Here is a 19,953-nt window from a genome sequence, read left to right as displayed (position 1 = left end):
GCCCCGCCGCGTTTCGCCTCAGCAAGCAACGAGTAACTTGAGCAACATAACGAGTATTATTCATCAGTTCAGTCAGTCACAGTTGACGCTATACTGCGGGCGGTGCTTTCGAGCACCTTTCTTTATGTTTTACAACAATTCGGGGAAGCCTGAGTGCCTAACACATAATCAGAATGTGACTAAATAACAGTGTACTCTTTAGTTTAATAACTCCCCTTCGCTTTTCCTTAGTAACTAACGTCAAGAAACTTTTTATTACTTTCTAAAACGTATTTAATTTTCCGCGTGTGTCTCGTTTCAAGCTCGCGCCAACAGAACGTGTGTGTATAAATAAATATTAATTTTATAGTGTATTTAACATGACTATATCGTACGCCGGAGAAGTCCCGAATGGCAGCAGTTTTGGTTGTTTTTGGAGGATCCTTTGCAAGTAAGTGAACAGTATCATTGTAAGAGAGAGAGATGCCGTGCTGAAGAGAGGAGACAGGGTGCGGGTCAGGCTCTGTGAAACAGCTGTTCGATCAGTGGCTGCCTCGTGACGAAACCGCATGCCGACCGTCCCTAACACGGGCCAACACACTGTACAACAATAGCTCCTCTCCTGTAGACCGCCCATTGTGACGTGCTACTGCGTTTACTTTATAAAATAACAATATCTCACTGGCGTATTCTTGCAACAATTAAAAGTAACTCTGTTATTAAATGTCATATTAATAGTGAGGATCAGATGACCTTGCAACGGCTGTGTGATGAATGTTACTTGTCAGAAGTAGCTAGTACCGATTCAATGTCTTGTCGCTGCTCGGTTGGCCCTGACAACGAAAGGTGGCGAAAGTAACTGTGACGCATGTAAACGCCAATCGATTACGATTGAGTTGACCGTTGTGATATCGCTGCAATTTCCTTAAACGAATGCAGGTACTTATTTACATGGTTATAATACAGTTAATATCTTATGAGTGACTATTCAATAATAGGTTGGTACTTGATAGGATCCATCTACAGTTGAATCATCACCCATGAAAATACTAATGAAAATAATATACCTGCCTACTTAAATCTATGTCATAAAATTTGCCGTAATTATACACCAGAGGTACCCACCTACCTAGGTACTACATCTAGGTCTAGGTACTATTTTTGTGTGGTTAAGTGTCCAGACTCTTTTTAGGTAGGTACTAAGACTTCTCAGTTAGAATTACCGCTACGCCGACATTGGTCACAGTACGGCTAAGTATTTATTGTGTATTTATTTAACAAACAACGGTAAATGTACCTACCTAGTCACAATGAAAACAAACTTTGTAAGGAGATTATTTACGTCTCGTGTGTCGATAAAACTTGTTTGCTGCAAGTTCTAAGTCAATGCTACACCGAGTCTAGTTCTTGTTGCATTCCAGTTAAATACATTGAGATAGGGGAATGCGGGTAGGTAGGTAGGTTCTATTATGTTCCCGAAATGGAACTTATGCAACACACATTCAAATATAGCTATTTAACTCTGCAAAGTACCTCTAGGTATAGGTAAGTTACTATCTATATACCTAGAGGTACTTTGCAGAGTTAAATAGCTATAGGTGGTACATTATTTCGAGACTACGATAAAAGAATTCGTAAGAATGTTTCCTAAAAATCGAAAAGTGGTTGGGTAGGTAAGTACTGTGATGATATGACCTCTTACCTAAGCCATAATACCTCTACGTAAACATAATTTCATATTTAAATATTACCCAGATATTTTAAGCCATTACTATAATTAATAAAGTAGCTTTAGGTACGACCTTAGTTTAATATCAATAGCTCAATCTATCAACATAGGAGAGCACCTAAAGTTTTATGCCGATTCGAAAATGATGGTTCTATATTTAGGACTGTTCATCAAAACAACCGTCTTAAGACGAATCAGTAGTGGAGACTTATGACGTTGCCTACCCCGTTAAGGATTAGGTACGAACTTGACTTTATTTATGCGCAATATAGGTGCGTGTACCGCAACAATACACAATACTTAATTTATAATAAATCTCTATAAAAATGTTGCTATAGATTACTTATAATACTTAATAATAGCCGTCAAAACAATCTCTGAAGTTGACCCACTGAGGAAACCATTAATTTGTTACCATACCACCCTTCTAGCAAAACCACGCCGCTTCACTATCTCAGTCGTATTCTGGTGTAACTCTTGCACTTTCTTGTTAGAGTAGCTGTTTGCCATTGGTAACAAAGTTCCTACCTATTCACGCTAAAATACTAATGATTTAGGAAATTTACAGCGTGATGTTTGCATCTTAGACCGCATTGCTACTTATGATCACATAAAATTGTGTTCAAGCTATTATTATTATATTAAAGTAGCGGTAGATATTAGGCAATATTTTTGGTTCATTTTAAAGTAAGTAGGTACCTATATCCTACCGTGCAGAAGGTCAGTCGACACTGAAACAAGTAATTAGTAAGCAATGCTGAGGTGCTCGGGTTTGCAAGGTTCAGCTCGATGAAGGTCGCGTTGACAAAATTTGACGGCTTCTAATTTCGTATTCTGCGTGTAGAAAATTCGATGTGGGCTCCAATGTACGTATTAGTAGGTAGATGCCGATTATTGAATCAGTGACTTATCGGTCCATGGCCGTGGTAAAGGAAACATTTTTCAACCCATAAACGGTGCGAGTATGCTATTTTTTGCAACCATGTCAGTCCTTATTACACCTCATTCTGCACCTAATGTCAATAATATCCAGTGCGTACATAGTTATAATTAAGCCGATTTGGTTCTTAATAGTTGAATCATTATTATCGTCGTCATTATTATCTACCTACTTCATAGTGTAGAGACCAGAAATCATCGATATACCTATTAAACATGTCGTATCATTATCTTAGCTGGTCTTAATTCCAATTAATATAAGTAGGTCACGTCCATCATGTAACATTTTTACGCAATGCCACAAGTTTCCCAAAATCTTGGCAGGTACTCGCCGATCGGTCATAATTGCCATCTTCATTTAGGTAGGTATTTGGTAGTTAAATCGACATTAATGAGGAATAACTTTTGTAGTTTAACGACTACCAATAATGTATTAAACTTGTCATTAACATAATGTAAGTAGGTATTAATTCCTGTTTATGATCATTTGAATGATTAGAATAAGTTCCATAATAAGTGAAGCCGGTTAAACTAGCATTGACGACCGAAACCACATACCTACTACTTAGTCAGAAGACAAAAAAATGGTAAATTGTATGGATTCTACTACTCTTGCAAATTTAACATAAGTAATTAATAAAGCTGCATTTATGAGAGTAAATTTCCGTTTTTCTAATCTACGATGCACACATAAACTCACACATGAGGGGTGAGCAGAGCCACAAATCAACAAGGGGCTTCTTAAAGCCACTTTTGATACCATTCTTTGGATATGAACCGTACTTATATGATCGTCGGATACCTTACCTACCTTAATAGGAAGGGAGCTGGGCTTTCGCATATTAACCCAACAGGAGCAGGAGATGTCGTTCCTTCCTCTTTTCTAGGCACCTACTAACCTAATTCGTCAATAAATATTGCATTGACATGGTATTCTAGTACTGTCTCGGAATTAATTGAACGTTTTACCAATTAACCAGCAATCTAAAAGTTTTTGTCCATCTTGACTGAACGAAACAAGTTTAGGACACGCCCACGGGGCTGAGGCGTTTCGAGTCAGTGAATTGTTTCTTTGTAAATAAAGAAAAACGTCCTTAAGCTGAGTAAGACGTGTGTTTAATAACTTATTCTAATATACTTAGTTCAAATTCACAGAAAATGTTTTAATTGATAGATTAGGTATCCTATTATCATGTCACAGAAAAGTAGTAAGTACTTATAATATATTATAACTAAATAGAGAGGTGCCCGTATAAGTGACATTCACTGTATAAGTGATTCATTTCTGTTAAATGTTAATAAAAAAGTAAGTTTTGTTGAATACAATCACCACATATCACGTTAGTCTAACAGAAAGCTCGGTGAAGTGCGGGTACTTAGTTCATCTTGCGATAGATATATCTTTGACATTGAAATTGGGATATTGTCGTGAGCTTATATGTTATGTTATGATATGATACAATGTTAGAATCTCAATTACCTATGAAGTCGGCGCAAGTAGAAAGACGACCTGTATATTCCACCCGTCCTTAAAGTGACCACAGTGAGGTATTTACAAAATTTGTCGGTTGCTGGTTAATTCCAATAATATTACCTCAAAATAGGAATCAAAACAGCCTCCTGTTTTGAAGTCGTTTAAAACTTATTTCTGCCCGCCACTCCTTCTTCGCAGACTTGGTGTGATTATGTGCTGGCGCCCAATAAGGACCACCATTATTTTAATAAATCGAAAATTTTAAGCATAAGTATATCTATATGCATCATCAGGAAATATACTTATTATAGGACGACATAATTTTCACATTGTTATAAGTTTACGCGGTTAACGCGGTAAGAACCCGTTATTGGTGCTAATTCCTGTAAACACCATCTAATTTTATTTTAAGTTATATCTGTCACTTTCTTATCCGCCGAAAAGGAAAGGGACGGGTAATCGACAAGCATAAAATTTATGGAACACACGTCAATTTTAAGCACAAATCTAAAACAACCGTCTAAAAATTCGCCCGGGTTATTCATTTATTTACTCATTCTTCCTAAAATTAAGAGCTGTCAATCATCCGTCCCTTTCCTTTTCGGCGGATAAGAAAATGACAGGTATAACTTAAAGTAAAATTAAGAGATGTCTGCAGGAATCGGGGCCATTATGTGCTTTAATTATGACATAATTTTCAGTTGAAGAACATCGCATTGATGCAAATACCATGTGAGTGAGATCCTCGAAGACTGACATCGGTGGAAAACTGACATATTTATGCCTAATTTTAAATATAAATTTGTAGGAAGTACATTTTACAGGCATTCTTATTGTAAACGTATCCTTTACAAGTTTATCTTTGGAAATAATGATGGATACTTACATTAATTTTATCTTAGTATACCTAAGCTGACAACGTTGTAAAATAAGCCTGAATCAGCATTGAAACATTTGGTGTTTGTTTACAGATGGCGAGGCAGTGTATACAAGTTGGTGTGGCGCGAATTACTTGCATACCTCACACTATACTACACCATCAATTTATTGTACCGGTTCGCGCTCACAGAACCACAACAAAGGTAAGTCCTTTACAGGTCATTACTGTTATGAACACATATTTTACAAATATAACAGCGACACGTTTCATCCCATGCGATAGCTTCATTTATCTTGTCACGGATGTGTTGTTATTAAAATCCGTTAGTAAATAGAATGTTTGAGTTTGAAAGTTTGAGGTACTTAACTAAGCATTTAACAAAACACATACGATTCCTATACAAACGATTTAGAGAAGAAAATAAAGTAAGTATCCATAGGTGCTTTATTTTGAAAATTAAAATCAGTTTCAGTCGGTCGATCCGGTGCTGACTCAATTAACTGATTCGTTACATTGCTGAGTCAGGGCTAATCACGGATTGGTTGCTTTATACTGAGCTTAGATAAGGCAATCTTTGTTACTATTTAAATATATTCCTTACAATAAGATAGTAAGTAGGTACAACTACAAAAAAATATGATTGAACACCCTACGCCATCCATGTGAACTCTTCTTACATAGGTACACAATACATACGAGTATTAGAATAACATTCTAATAACGTTCTTTCAGTCAAGTTCTCTTATATAGTATTGTTACATAAGGCTTGTATTGAAATAGAGAGGGGAACGAATAGTTTTATCAACACAACGATAATAAATGTTCACAAATGGCATTCCTGTGCTTAGTCAAGTTCTATTTTAAGTATTTCTAAGTATTTTGTCTTGTTTACGTATCAGATATAATGAATGACAGCAGGTATTACTTACATTTATTAAATGTCCGTCTATAGGTTGCTTCATTGCGTCATCTTCCGTGTGATGGGAAAAACTCACTTTTGTTTATTGTTTCTACAAGTTTACTAAAATTAGCTTCCGTAGGTAAAGTTATGTTTAGCAAGTGTAATATAGAAGAAATAGTACGTATTTTTTTATATATTGAAAATCATACTAAGTATATTAAAATCAGGTTCACAGCCTTTATTAATTGGAGCACACAGGTACCGTCATGAGCAATATAATGTACCCACTTTAGGACTCTGTCGCACTAACATATTTGACATTTAGTGAGACTTACAGTTCAATTTGTCAAAAAAGTTAATGTGACATGGTACCAAAGTGTATAACATATTAATGCTCGTGACCGTACGTCAGTAAAAATAGTATTAAAATGTCTATTTAATTAATTACAACACAGCAGAAGTCATACTTCACTTATTTTAAAATGACATCTAGAGAAATCATATTCAAACGCGAGTTTATTCTTGGAAATAAACAATCATCGTCAACGGAAGTCCATGTTGCTGTGTTATGTATGTCGTTAACCCGCCGTAACAGGTTGTGATCACGTGTCGATATAATTATTTCCACTTAGTCCCTAATCTTTAGTTTTTATTTGAAACTTAATACTACTACTAGAACTACTTACTGATGTAAGTAAGTAGTCGTTACATGAGTCATGTCAGGGGCCTTTGGCGGTTCAATAGTAACCCTGATACCAGGTTGGTAATCCACCTCTCAACCCACACGAGAGAAGAAGATTTACCTATTTGAAACTTAATATTTATCTTTCTATTTATTTCGTCGCTCTTAGCCTCACTTTAAAACTTTAATTCTATCTACAGCGTGCATAGAGGTTCACAGTTTATTTTGAAGCCATTACATTATTTAAGCTTTAGGTGCGAGTTCTAGGTACAGTCATGAGCAATATCATGTACCCCCTTTAGAACCTTGTCGCACTATCATATTTGACATTTAATGGGACTTCCAGGTTTCATTTGCAAAAAAGTTAATATGACATGGTTTCAAAGTGTATGTATACAGTGTATGTATACACTTTACCGTTTTTGCCGTTTGAGGCAAATATACCAGAAGTCACGTCTTAAAAAAATTAGTAAGTAAAGATTTAACCTATTATTATTGCGTCTAGCCATGCGTCATTTTCCAACATCTAGGACTTTTGTACGACATTAGGGTCCGGAAATAACACATAATGAGCATAAAATTATGAAGCATATAACGCATAATATCTTTAAGCATAGGTATCGGTAATCGTCAAAAAATATTTTTGTCTGATTATAATAGAAGTCATTATTAAAAATAATAACGCTGCTCTAACGAATTGATAATGGTAGTATACGGTTTTGCAATAAGACCTTCCTTTATGCCAAATTTTAGGATTCCTGGTCTATGTGTTATAGGTATCCCACAGGTTTTGATTTCCCTGTGAAATGTGTGAAAATAAGGCTGAAAATCGTTATTATAGAACGATAACAATGAACTCGTTGATGTCTTTTGTATGAAGTAATTCCTTATCAGGTTTAGTAGGCACCTTGAGTCCATTGATGATGATGATGAGAATCCATTACAGGTAGTTTAGTAGTATGTGTTGCAATAATTATTTTAAGTAGTCAATTAAGTATCATACAACTTGGGAAAAAGTGCAAGTTTCATCAACATCGATTTAGTAGTTTTCACGTTATGGTAAAAAAACCTGTTAAAAATTAAGACGTATAATCAGTAATTATTTGGAATCTTACGTTTTGACAAGTCCTATTATTACCTTACTTATTGAGGAGCTCGGTGGCGCAGCGGTAAACGTGCTCGGTCTGCGATTGTTGAAGTTAAGCAACTTTCGCAAAGGCCGGTCATAGGATGGGTGACCACAAAAAAAGTTTTCATCTCGAGTTCCTCCGTGCTTCGGAAGGCACGTTAAGCCGTTGGTCCCGGCTGCATTAGCAGTCGTTAATAACCATCAATCCGCACTGGGCCCGCGTGATGGTTTAAGGCCCGATCTCCCTATCCATCCATAGGGAAGGCCCGTGCCCCAGCAGTGGGGACGTTAATGGGCTGATGATGATGATGATGATAATAATCTTACTAAGTACACAACGGCCTCCGTGGTCCAGTGGTTGAGCATTGAATCCCGATGGGGTCATATTACAAAAATCACTTTATGATCCCTAGTTTGGTTAAGACATTACAGGCTGATCACCTGATTGTCCGAAAGTAAGATGATCCGTGCTTTGGAAGGCACGTTAAGTCGTTGGTTCTGGTTACTTACTGATGTAAGTATATACTTCTACTCATTACATGAGGCGTGACAGGGGCCTTTGGCGGCTCAATAATAACCCTGACACCAGGGTTGATGAGGTTGGTATTCCACCTCACAACCCACACGATAAGGAGAGAAAACCTTACCACACCATGCCCATCATAATTTGTGTTGCTAATTTTATGGCTGACAATAATACTTATGACTTAATACATTTATGGGAACTATGTAGGTAGATGCTGAAATAAATAGACTAAATCATAATTATGTCAATTGAAGCCAACAGTGTTATAACAATGTTATAAATATTTCAGTGAAAAATTATCCCAAAAAGCTATATAGGTACCGAACATTTTATGCCCTTCAAAATTATGATTACAGACGTTATGTTTGCCAGATTATGGGCACACGTGCGCGTGCGCATCAATCTTGTAATTTTTTAATCAACAAAGAACAACAACTAAATAATTATTTTATGTTGTAAGTTTCCCTCTTAATCATCAAATGAGGAAAATGTTCACAGATTGCGTACGCCGATTCAACCTCTCAGGTGCTCATATTTTTACAACTGCGTGACCAAATGTACCTGTTGATTAGTTCGACTTATAATTAACCTCTTTTTATTGTCACGAATACACAGTTTTTTTACTTGTAGTGTATGTATTTACCTATACTGATAGTAGTGTTAGTTATCACTTATCGGCCGATTGTAACATTATTTAAAATAATACGTAACGAATACAATATTCGTCTACCTACTTTTTTGTTATACTTAAAGTAACTTTTTTAAATATTAGCTTAATAAGCTTTTGAAAACAACGTACTTATAGTAAAGTTGGAAACAACGAAAAAAAAAATGTTTGTAAACGATGTCACATTATTTCATTTGACTAAAAAGAACTTCACCTAACACATTTGAAGGTCCGTGAAAAGATTTAAAATATTAAGTATGTGTCATTTTATTACAAAATTCTTCTTCTATCGTATGGGTTGTACCAACCTCATCAACCCTGGTGTCAGGGTTGTTATTGAGCCGCCAAAGGCCCTTGACATGACGACTACTTACTTACTTACATCAATAAATAGTAACCGGGACCAACGGCTTAACGAACAAATTACAAAATTTAAAGTCCTAGAATAAAATCCTAGTTTAAAATCTGCTTTACGAGTGCGATAACTACTAACTTACTGACTAGCATTTATGCTCGGCGCTAACTCATAATCAGCAGTGATTGCATGTTACCGTCAATGCCGAACACAATGGGTGCCTCAATCATTCAATAATAATGAAGATCGCCATTTTTTTGTCGAGAATTCGCCCTGTAAGCGTAGGGCGTTACATTCTTCGTTACATCGCTGTACCTGTAGTCCTGTATATATATTTATATATATTCTATAATTTATATACATTTGTATATCTATTCGATAAACCTTTATCTATTCTTGTAGTTTTAGCTAGAGAAGGAATAATGAATTAAGTAAGTACTTCAGAAAAAAATATATATCTATACCTACTCGCTACTAGCACAAGGTGCTATCAATTCAGAACTCTAATTTCATCATTCAGAGTCTCAGAATGCAAAAGCGTACAACAGTAATTTTCATATTTTATATAATGTCCGTTCGCTAAAAGATCAAAACGAAGGTCATTCATTGATGATTAGGTGTAATGTCCACCATATCGCTGACCATCGGAGCGACCCGAATTACTAGACCTACCTACTACGTCAATTTGTATGGCATCTTCGCAACATTTGCATAATTGGTGTAGCTCATTGAATTATCATCTGTAATCGTTAAAACATTTTTGTTGAAGATAAAAGCAAAACCTTGCTTTGTTTTATACACTTACAAGTACTTTTCTACATTTTACTTGTCATTAATAAATAGTTTAATAAGCAATTGATAGGTAAGTACGTAAAATTATCGCAATTTTAACGTTTTCATTGATTTATGTAGTAAGACATCTTGGGAGTCTTGAGAATTGTATCGGGAGTGCTACAAAAGTAGGTAGGTAGTTTTTTTGATGTGTTGCGATGTAGGCGGGTTTAATTTAAAATACAGGGTGTTAGTGACATCGTAACGAATACTGAGGGGGATGATTCAGACCATGATTCTGATTTAATATCGAATGGAATTTTCCGTCACAAAAGTATGGAACGGAAAATAATTAAAAATACACTAAAGCCTTCATGAATTTTCCGACAGGAAATTCCACTCAGAATCATGGTCTGAATCATCCCCTTCAATATTTGTTACGGTGTCACTGACACCCATACCTACTTGTATGGCTACCGTATAAGATGTGGTACTTAAGTACTTATTTATAGGCTCGACGAAATAGAAGTATTTTAGTTTAACAAACTGCTTTTGGAAATACTTAGGTGAGAATTTTCACACTCTTCTGTTTAAGTTTAATATAAGTAGGTAACATTTATGGCTATAATAACACAGACTAAACATATATTACTAAACTTTGGTCTGTACCTTAGCTCTATAACTTTCCGGACTCGCTAACCCCCCAAAATACAGGTTTTCCTAGTTTGGGGGACAGAGAATCACTATCTGTATCAAAACTCTGTACGATCAACTGCTATTGTAACTTTTCGTTTGTGTTATTTTTGGAAATAAATACTTATTATTATTATTATATTATTATAAATATACGAGTATACTTGCCTATTTTACTCGAGTAGGTAATATAAAACAAAAATGAAAAAGAAGAAAAAATAATTAAGCAATCTTCTATCGTTTGGGTTGTGAGGTGGATTAACCAACCCCATCAACCCTGGTGTCAGGGTTACTATTGAGCCGCCAAAGGCCTCTGACATGGCTCATGTAACTACTACTAACATATGTAAGTAGTAACCGGGCCCAACGGCTTAACGTGCCTTCCGAAGCACGGATCATCTTTCTTTCGGATAATGAGGTGATCAGCCTGTAATGTCCAATAACCAAACTAGGGATCACAAGGTTATTTTCGTGATGTGTCCCCACCGGGATTAAGCAATCATATTCTGCTGGGCATAGTGTAATTGTATATTAGAGGTATTATGAATACGGAACCTTATTACACAAATAGTAACAAACACCTACCTAACTGTTAGTGAACGTCAACATCACACATAACTAATGATCAAAATATTCTGCCAGACATTTACTTTGTCACTAACCTCGCATTTTTTATGTTATCTAAGAAATGAATATTCATTATTGTCATTATTATACTACGTGTGTGCGATGTGAATACATATTCGATTTATAGTTTGACTGACTCACGCAACAGAATGTAAAATTGGTATAAGTAAAAAGTAACATTTTAGCCATGCTATATAAATAAAAGTCTTAAATTAAATATCGAAGCTACCTTTATAAATAATCCAACTAGAATCAAGTCTGAATGTTTCTCCAACAATCAGCAGTCTTCTATCGCGTGGGTTGTGAGGTGGATTACCAACCTCATCAACCCTGGTGTCAGGGTTATTATTGACCTGCCAAAGACCCCCGACATGGCTCATGTAACGATTACTTACCTTACATCAGTAAGTAGTAACCTCCTGGTTAGCCGTTGCTCCTGCAACGGCTTAACGTGCCTTCCAATGCACGGATCATCTTATTTTCGGACAATGAGATGGTCAGCCTGTAATATCCTAACCAAACTAGGGCTCACAAAGTAATTTTTGCTGTATGTTCCCACCGGGATTCAAACCTGGGACCTCCGGATCGTGAACCTATACAACCTATACAACCACTGGACCACGGAGGTCGTTATTATAATCAGCAGTAGCGTGTATTATAGAGAGATCCCAAGTTTAGTTAGGACAGGCTGATCATCCGATTGTAAGATAATCCATGCTTCTTACGGCACGTAAAGCAGTCGGTCGGTTGATCAGATCGTTCGTTGAGCTCACAACCATACTAACATATTATACATACATATCGATGTGACAAACCCACATAAGAGGAGAAGAGTCACATAATACAGGCTGTTTACACACGCAGCAGTGCCCAACAAAAAGAAATCTACCATAAAACAATAATTGTTGGTTAATAAAATTGTGTAGGTACCTCTATATGTATAAGTACCTATCTACATCGCATCTGTTATTAAATATAAGTAAGTACGTGTCTATTTTGCATTTCGCAAGTCGTCTTACCGTTTCGTCAGCCATCCTATTGATATAGGTACACACATGTTTTATATTTTAAACATATTTTTTCCTGTATGTTTTTGTACCAATAACTTAGATCTCGCTTCACGGGAATGCCCCCGCCAAGACGAACAAAGCGAAACTTAAGGGCAGGTTACAAGGTGCCTTTTCTAACCCACCCTTTTCTGGAAACGTTTCGTCGATTTTTGAACCCCCATAGTTTTTGTTTATTTTGGATTTGTGACGTCATACGAAGCTCAGTCATGGCCGCCCGTGTTTCGGGTCTTGTAATACACAGATAAAAATGAATTCTTATTTCGTAAGAATAAAATATTTAAAAAGTCATCATCATCAGCCCATTAACGTCCCCACTGCTGGGGCACGGGCCTTCCCTATGGATGGATAGGGAGATCGGGCCTTAAACCATCACGCGGGCCCAACGGCTTAACGTGCCTTCCGAAGCAGGGAGGAGCTCGAGATGAAAACTCTTTTTTTTGTGGTCACCCATCCTATGACCGGCCTTTGCGAAAGTTGCTTTACTTCAACAATCGCAGACCGAGCGCGTTAACCGCTGCGCCACCGAGCTCCTCATTTAAAAAGTACCTTAATAAAAAAAGAACTTTTGGATAAAATATCATTAAATGATAATATACAATATCTGACATATTTGATATTATATTTGTTACAACTGTCATGTAGACAATTGTACCTACCTACTACTGCTGCTGGATACAGGCTTTGTACATCTCAAGTGGATGTTTCCTTATGTTTTGCTTTTATAAAGATATTTATTTATTGACTATCATTTGTGCCCCACAGGATATTTGAAAAAGTGCGGCAGTACTTCGGTGCGCAGAGCGAGTCAATCCCGATGTCCTTCGTCCTGGGCTTCTACGTCAGTCTTATAGTCAAGAGATGGTGGGAGCAGTACAAACTCCTGCCCTGGCCAGATACCTTGGCCCTCTTCATCTCCGCCGGGATACCTGGAGCGGTCAGTAAAGTAAAGGCAACATGACTATTAAGTAACTACTTATCATAAGCACCTTCACCTTCATAATTCTTCCACTATCAACGAAAAGCAAAAGACAAAAGATTGACAAAAATACCTAAAATAGTATTAAGTACTCATGCGTTAAATGTAATGTAATGTGTGATTTTCATTTCAATTGATGATCGTCTTTTGTCCTATTTTCCACTTCTTATGTATATTATAGTAAAGCGAATATGTCTTACTTGCATTGTTATTTACATTGTGAAAACATTTAAGCACCTTCAGTTTTTACGGCAATGGATTGCTTCTGCGAAATCATTTATTTTTCGTACGCGCTGTAAGCGAAATTACTAAAGCCCCAGCGTATTTATTAACTTATTTATAATGTACTATAACTAATTACTTTTTTAAAACATTAAACAAGTTTTTTATTACCTCTTCCGGCCAAATATTTCAGTGACTTTTTCCGCTAAACTATTAGCATAATTGTGCAACGTTTTTTAAAGTGTACCATTCTGTGATGGCATGACGGCTTTGCTTAGTGAAACTGATGGAAAACCCGTTTGAGGGGCGCTTTCCAGTAGTGGTTCAAACTGAAATAGTGATGAAAACATTGGATAGGTGCCTAGGAAAAACGAAAACGAATTCGAGCATTGATCATGAGTTATACTTAAGCGAGTTATTTTAACTTGTTACTGACTTACTTTGCCGTCCAGAGTGAATTGTAATCTACTCGAACTTGAAATGTAAAGGAGAACAATACAATTATGAAACAGGAAAAATCCTGCTGTTGTATGTGCAACATACCTTCAACACCGGCCATTCAATCTCCTTGCATATTCTTTCAATATTCATCCATAAATTCGTTCTCTTCCTGTAACGCCGCCGCCATGTAAACCTACTTAACCTACCTAAACTTTTATGTCGTGTGCAAATAATCTACGCAGCTGTAGGTATACTTACATATTTCAATAAATCTCTAAGTAGGTATTTACTATTCTCTATACGTATTATACCTGTCGATAATGCTACCATCCGCCACAGATGAAAATAATTAAGTATCCTTAACCTGCGTAAGCTAGTAGGCACCGATATAAAACCCTGACAACGTGTACTTACTATGTTCCTAATTTTATAAAAAAAACTTAGAAAAAATCCGGCCGCTGACTTTCTATGCATCACAATGCAATAGTGCACAGAAAGTGTACCAATCTAAGTTAGCGGCTGCCTCGCGTAACTGGTGATGTGTCGAAACAACGGATAAGTACAACTTAGTTCGTGCTTTGTGGCCCAAGTATTACTGAATGATGATAAACTGTAAATATTTTGTTAAGTAGGTTACATTTACGAAATATTACAAAGGAATGTTGTTACAAATCAAAGAAGTAGGTACTTATACAGACAAAATCACTGCATCACGGGAGATTTTGTTTGTGTTCATTCTGTTTATGATTTTATACCAATTTTTATACTGTTCAACAGCTGTTGTCACTTATAAACAATTCTATTTCTTTATTAAGTAATACTAATGTTGTCAGTAAGGTGCTAGCCATAGAGGCAGCCAATCAGCTCGCGACACCAAACACTTCAGGACCCCGATATCGACCCCGCCGGCATGGTCGACAATTTCCCTCATTCAGCGCTTATCGCTATCGATTAATTCTTTCAAATATTTTTCCTCTCAGACGACGCCCTGAGCCGAGGTTCGCGCCCTACTGGGCACCCTCAGGCCTTTGTCTTAAACGTTGTACCGGGTTGTACGACGTTGTAGCGCTCCCTATTTGTCCGGCCAAGTAGTTAATGCCATCTGCGGCAAATCTACAACAAGTCACGTCAAAAAAAAACCCTGGATCTTTCAAATCGTGAAGGTTAGGTTTTGTAGTATCAAACTACTTCTTTCCCTTTTTGATTGATTTTCATTGATCAGTGAAAAAATTGATTTCGAATATGGCAGTGATGCTTTGCACTTTCAAGCTTACTATCGGAAGGTGTTTTCGCTTGACAGTATTAAAGAAAGAAACAGAAAGAAAGTGTATAGTACTAGGCGAGACTACTGGGAACTTAGCCAAGTTGCAAACGATGAGGTATGAAAAATGACTGTGACAGTCTCAGAAGTGACAGTGATAACAATGTACGAGGTGTCACCTTATGCCAATACCGTAACTTTTTATCACTGTCCAATAGGCGTTTTTCAAAATCGTTAGCAACTTAGCTATCCCCCCTGGACTTGAGTAGTCAGACAGACAGACATTTAGGTGTTTCGTGGCTGTCCAAGTCGGGATGGTTACATTTTTATGTTAAACGGTGGAGTAGAAACAAGGAACTTTATCTTTTTAATATGAACCTAAAATGCTGTTTACCAAGTTGTTGGGTACTTACATTACATAATACATACAAATTCTGTTTTAATTTAAGTATACTTACTTACGTCGACAATTAAATTACTTATACATATATTTTGCGTGCGAAAACGTGTATTTTTTGTTGTGAAACGCAATTGAATGATTATGGTCAGTGATTTGGGCATTTATTTACCTAAAGATTGTATTGAAAAATCCCACGAAGCCAGGATTGTTATTCGATCCCTAGAGTTTTATTATCGAAATAAATGCGCTCGAATATCTATTCTGATCACTAAACAAGTCCTTATTGTTGACATACAAATGCCAAAGTAGGTAGGCTTCACTTTAAACGAAATGAAACCTATACGCCTTCCGACGCATAATTAATAACTTCGAAAAATTCCCGAATCGCGTACGATATCAGGCAAGAAGATCACGTCGCTTTATGTCCCGCTGTGGGTCCATACTTGCTTCACCTGGCTGGCACTGATTACAAAGTAAAAGTTATAAAAATATAAACGGAAGAACACAAGGCGATAAATGTCGACTCATAATAATAAATTATGAGTAAATTATATATGACGGCTCTGCGATTTAAATTTAATTATTTTATTAGATAACTACGATTACGAACTGAACAAAAAATTGTTTACTCACATCCTTGTGAAGCGGTGGCTATTGTTGTAGTTTATGGCCGTTTATAGTTTCAAATAATTGCTGGACGTTAAGTTACCTATTTAAAAATGACACGACTCAATTATAATTATTCTTTATGTACAATTGATTGATTGAGTACTACGAAATTGAGTACCTATACGCAACTCGATGTGTCTTTCCTTTCACGCCTAAACCACAGCATCGATTTGTACGATTGGCCCACGAGTACGAGGGCTGATTGATAAGTATCCGAAATGAAAATGATAACTGCTAATATTATACACAAAAATGATTTATTTTCAACATAGCTTCCTTCTACCTGTACACACTTATTCCACCGCTTCTCTAAAGCTTTTATACCATTTTGGTAGAAGATCCTGTGCAACCCCTCAAAATAGCCGTCTACGGTGGCAATGAATTCTTTATTTGAAGAAAATCTTTGGCCACCTAGCCACTTTTATAAATTTGGGAACAGATGGAAGTCGCACGGAGCCAGGTCTGGCGAGTAAAGTGGATGCGGCAGCAATTTAAATCTTAATTCTTCTATTTTAGGGTTTGCTACAGCGGAGGTGTGAACAGGTGCGTTGTCTTGGTGGAGCAGTATTTTTTCGTCGCTAAATAAGGTCGCTTCCTTTGAATTTCTTCATTCAATCTTTGCAGCAAGTTTGCGTAGTATTGTCCATTAATTGTCCTACCCTTTTCAAGATAATCCACGTGAATCACACCTCGCTTATCCCAAATGACAGTAGCCATCACCTTTCCAGCCGGTAATGTTGATTTTGCCTTCTTAGGCACAGGTTCACCGCTCTTAGTCCACTGTTTAGACTGTTCTTTTGTTTCAGGCGTATAATGATGAATCCATGTTCCATCAACGGTTACATATAGCCGCGAAAATTCAACAGGATCAAGTTTATACAGCTCTAGACACTTTAAGGAATCATCCACTCTCCGCTGTCTTTGGTCTGCAGTCAGCAAACGCGGCACCCATCGCGCGCAAAGCCTTTTCATATTCAAATGTTCATGTAAAATATTAAAAACTCGTTCCGATGATATATCCCTACCATTATAGCTATCTCTCGTAATTTCAGTCGTCGATCGTTTAGAACATTTTTTTCAATTTTTCGTATCTTCACTTCATTTGTGACCTCATTTGGACGTCCAGCTCTATGGGCGTCTTCACAACTCTTTCTGCCCAGTTTAGAATCGGTTACCCAGGTGTGAACTGTACACATCGCAGGAGAAGAGTCACCTAATACGGCATCCAGCTTGGCTTTAATCTGACTTGCTATTTTTCCCTTCAAAACGTAGAACTTAATAACGACTCGAACTTTATTTTTTCCATTTTTCAAACGTACTTAATTAGCAAATAAAAATCAATCGTCGCATAACAGTAGACTTTTTGGCGCCAATGAAATAAAATTTTGCATGTAAGCTTACTAAAGATTTAAAAATAGAACGGTATATATTTTATTCCATTTTAGTTTTAAAAAGTTTTTCATTTCGGATACTTATCAATCAGCCCTCGTATCTATAGACGTAGACCCCAAGCACAGACCCAGGGGCACATTCCATGGACAGACACAAACAGGATGCCTGTAGCGATATCCAAAATTTCCGTAGTGAGTGGTATTTAAGTCGTAACAACGCATGCCACTCTACGTAACTATGTACTTAGATATGTGTAAAAATTACGTCAACCGCGAATAAATTACCCAGAAACATTAAGAATTAAATAAAATACCTAATACTTTATAATATAATACATAATAAGAAAGAAACAACTTACCTATTTAAATAAATAAACGTAATTAGACATACCTAATTCAGTAAATTTAAAAGAGCCATGAAAAAGCATGCTATCATCATCAACATTCATTTTTTATAATATTGAAGGAACGAATGCCATAGTCGTCTTCAAGTCACGATTTGTTCATCTTCTAATACAGACCAAGAAAAAGATCTCTTTTTATTTATAAAATGAGTGACGTGGTACATCTTGACTGCCCTTGGAGTAGTGTATAGGGTATGGACTATGGATGTGGAGACCCCAATACCACTATTTGTAATGAATATTGTTTTCTTTTTGTACCTAAAACATTACTACTTATGGTCCAAATCCCTGGTGGATATGCGGTTACAAGTAAGTATGCAAATTGGAATCGCACACAACGACGTACGATTTACGAACAGATTCCTGTTACGATTTATTGTCGGCACAAACAGGCCACCTATAGCCTCCACCGGTCGCCTGAAACAAACAGTTGACCCACTTTGTCATATTTTCTTGACACACACACACGTGTGGCCGATGGCTGCCACTCGCTACATCAGTACCCGCGACTCGCCACTTAAGAAGCCGACATCCGGCATTACTGCGCTGCTCCACCCCTGGCGCAGTTAACCATTAGACGTCCTACTATTAAGAATGTAGTTCCTTACCTTTACTTTTATCCCCTTGCATTAAACCTCGCAGCCGAGAGCGGGTTATGAACTGTATGGCAACTTCCGAACACCGGTGGCTGTCGCGCGCGTCGGCAATTTTTACAACCGTGGCGGGGATCCACTGACATACACCCACACTACCAGTCTACTGTTTCAACTGTGTGCCAGGCGAAATAAGTGTACTCATTTACCAAATATGCATATCTAGAACTGACGCCAAAACGCACTTTGTCAACAAATAATCTTTGATTATCTCACACTGACTCATTCTCCTCGAACTAGCGTACCGTTTTATTTTGCAATTTTATCCTTCAGGAAAAGGCATGTGGCAACCCTGTGCATTGTTTTATTAGCTAATGTCACAGCCTTGGTTACAATGTTAAACCCTACTCACAATTAGCTATGTGACCGATGCATTGATGCCTCGGTTTATCCATTTACACGTGATTCACGTTTACACGTAGATAAATTTACGTTCACGTTCGTGTTTGCAAATAACGAACGTGAGTTTTGAAAAAAAAGTGTGTGGAGATAACATAACAAACTATTACGCCTCTTTGCTAGTCACAAGTCTCCATGTACCCCTATCAGTCGGGCAGCTTGCCCTGCAAGTTGAATGAAAAACAACTTTTACCAAGCAGTCTTTTTTTATACCGTCTGCACACCGTCTGTCTTAGATCACCCGTTCGTCTCCTTTCTTCGAAGAAACTGATCTTCCCCCTACGAACCCTAGGCTTTCTATCTTTTCCTCCTGTGTCAAATTCTTTATCGTAAGAGGAAAAATACTTTCTCAAGAAAGACTACGGAGGGTGAGAACCGGATACAATTTAAGTATATTAATAGGAGGACAAAAAGCGTCATAAATAATTTCACGCTTTGTAGATCATTCATTCATTCATTGTAGTAAATCCCCAGTTTTTGATATCTAAGTAAAGTAAAATAAGCAAATTCTCTTGCAAACATCAATCAAATCAGACTAAATTTATTAGAAAACCTTTATGGCTCTCATTGTATTGTCCAATCGTGTCAAAATTAGTCAAAGCTTCTATATAAGTAATCTTATTTTCGAATATGGTATTAAATTCTGGGAATACTGCCCTTGATTGAATTTTTCAAAATTCTTAAGATACAGATTTGCATATTTTTTCAGTACTAT

General features: G+C 36.9%; 1 protein-coding gene across 3 annotated transcripts in view; it reads left to right on the top strand.

Annotated features, from left to right (window-relative positions):
* The first annotated feature begins 34 nt into the window (after positions 1 to 34).
* The window catches only part of LOC126380686 (bestrophin-4), a 33,018-nt gene continuing 13,099 nt past the window's right edge, over positions 35 to 19,953 (top strand). The window contains exons 1-3 of one of the 3 annotated variants that reach the window (XM_050030256.1): positions 35 to 430; positions 5,093 to 5,203; positions 13,185 to 13,365. In XM_050030256.1, the coding sequence (XP_049886213.1) occupies positions 360 to 430; positions 5,093 to 5,203; positions 13,185 to 13,365 (363 nt within the window). In that variant the 5' untranslated portion in view covers positions 35 to 359. The remainder of the gene's footprint in view (positions 431 to 5,092; positions 5,204 to 13,184; positions 13,366 to 19,953) is intronic. The other 2 variants (XM_050030254.1, XM_050030255.1) reach the window with 2 other exon arrangements.

Source organism: Pectinophora gossypiella, chromosome Z (genome assembly GCF_024362695.1).
Source record: "Pectinophora gossypiella chromosome Z, ilPecGoss1.1, whole genome shotgun sequence".
NCBI classification, from domain to species: Eukaryota; Metazoa; Arthropoda; class Insecta; order Lepidoptera; family Gelechiidae; genus Pectinophora; species Pectinophora gossypiella.
The sequence above is the reverse complement of the archived record's forward strand: the minus strand, read 5'-3'. Positions and strand labels throughout refer to the sequence as shown.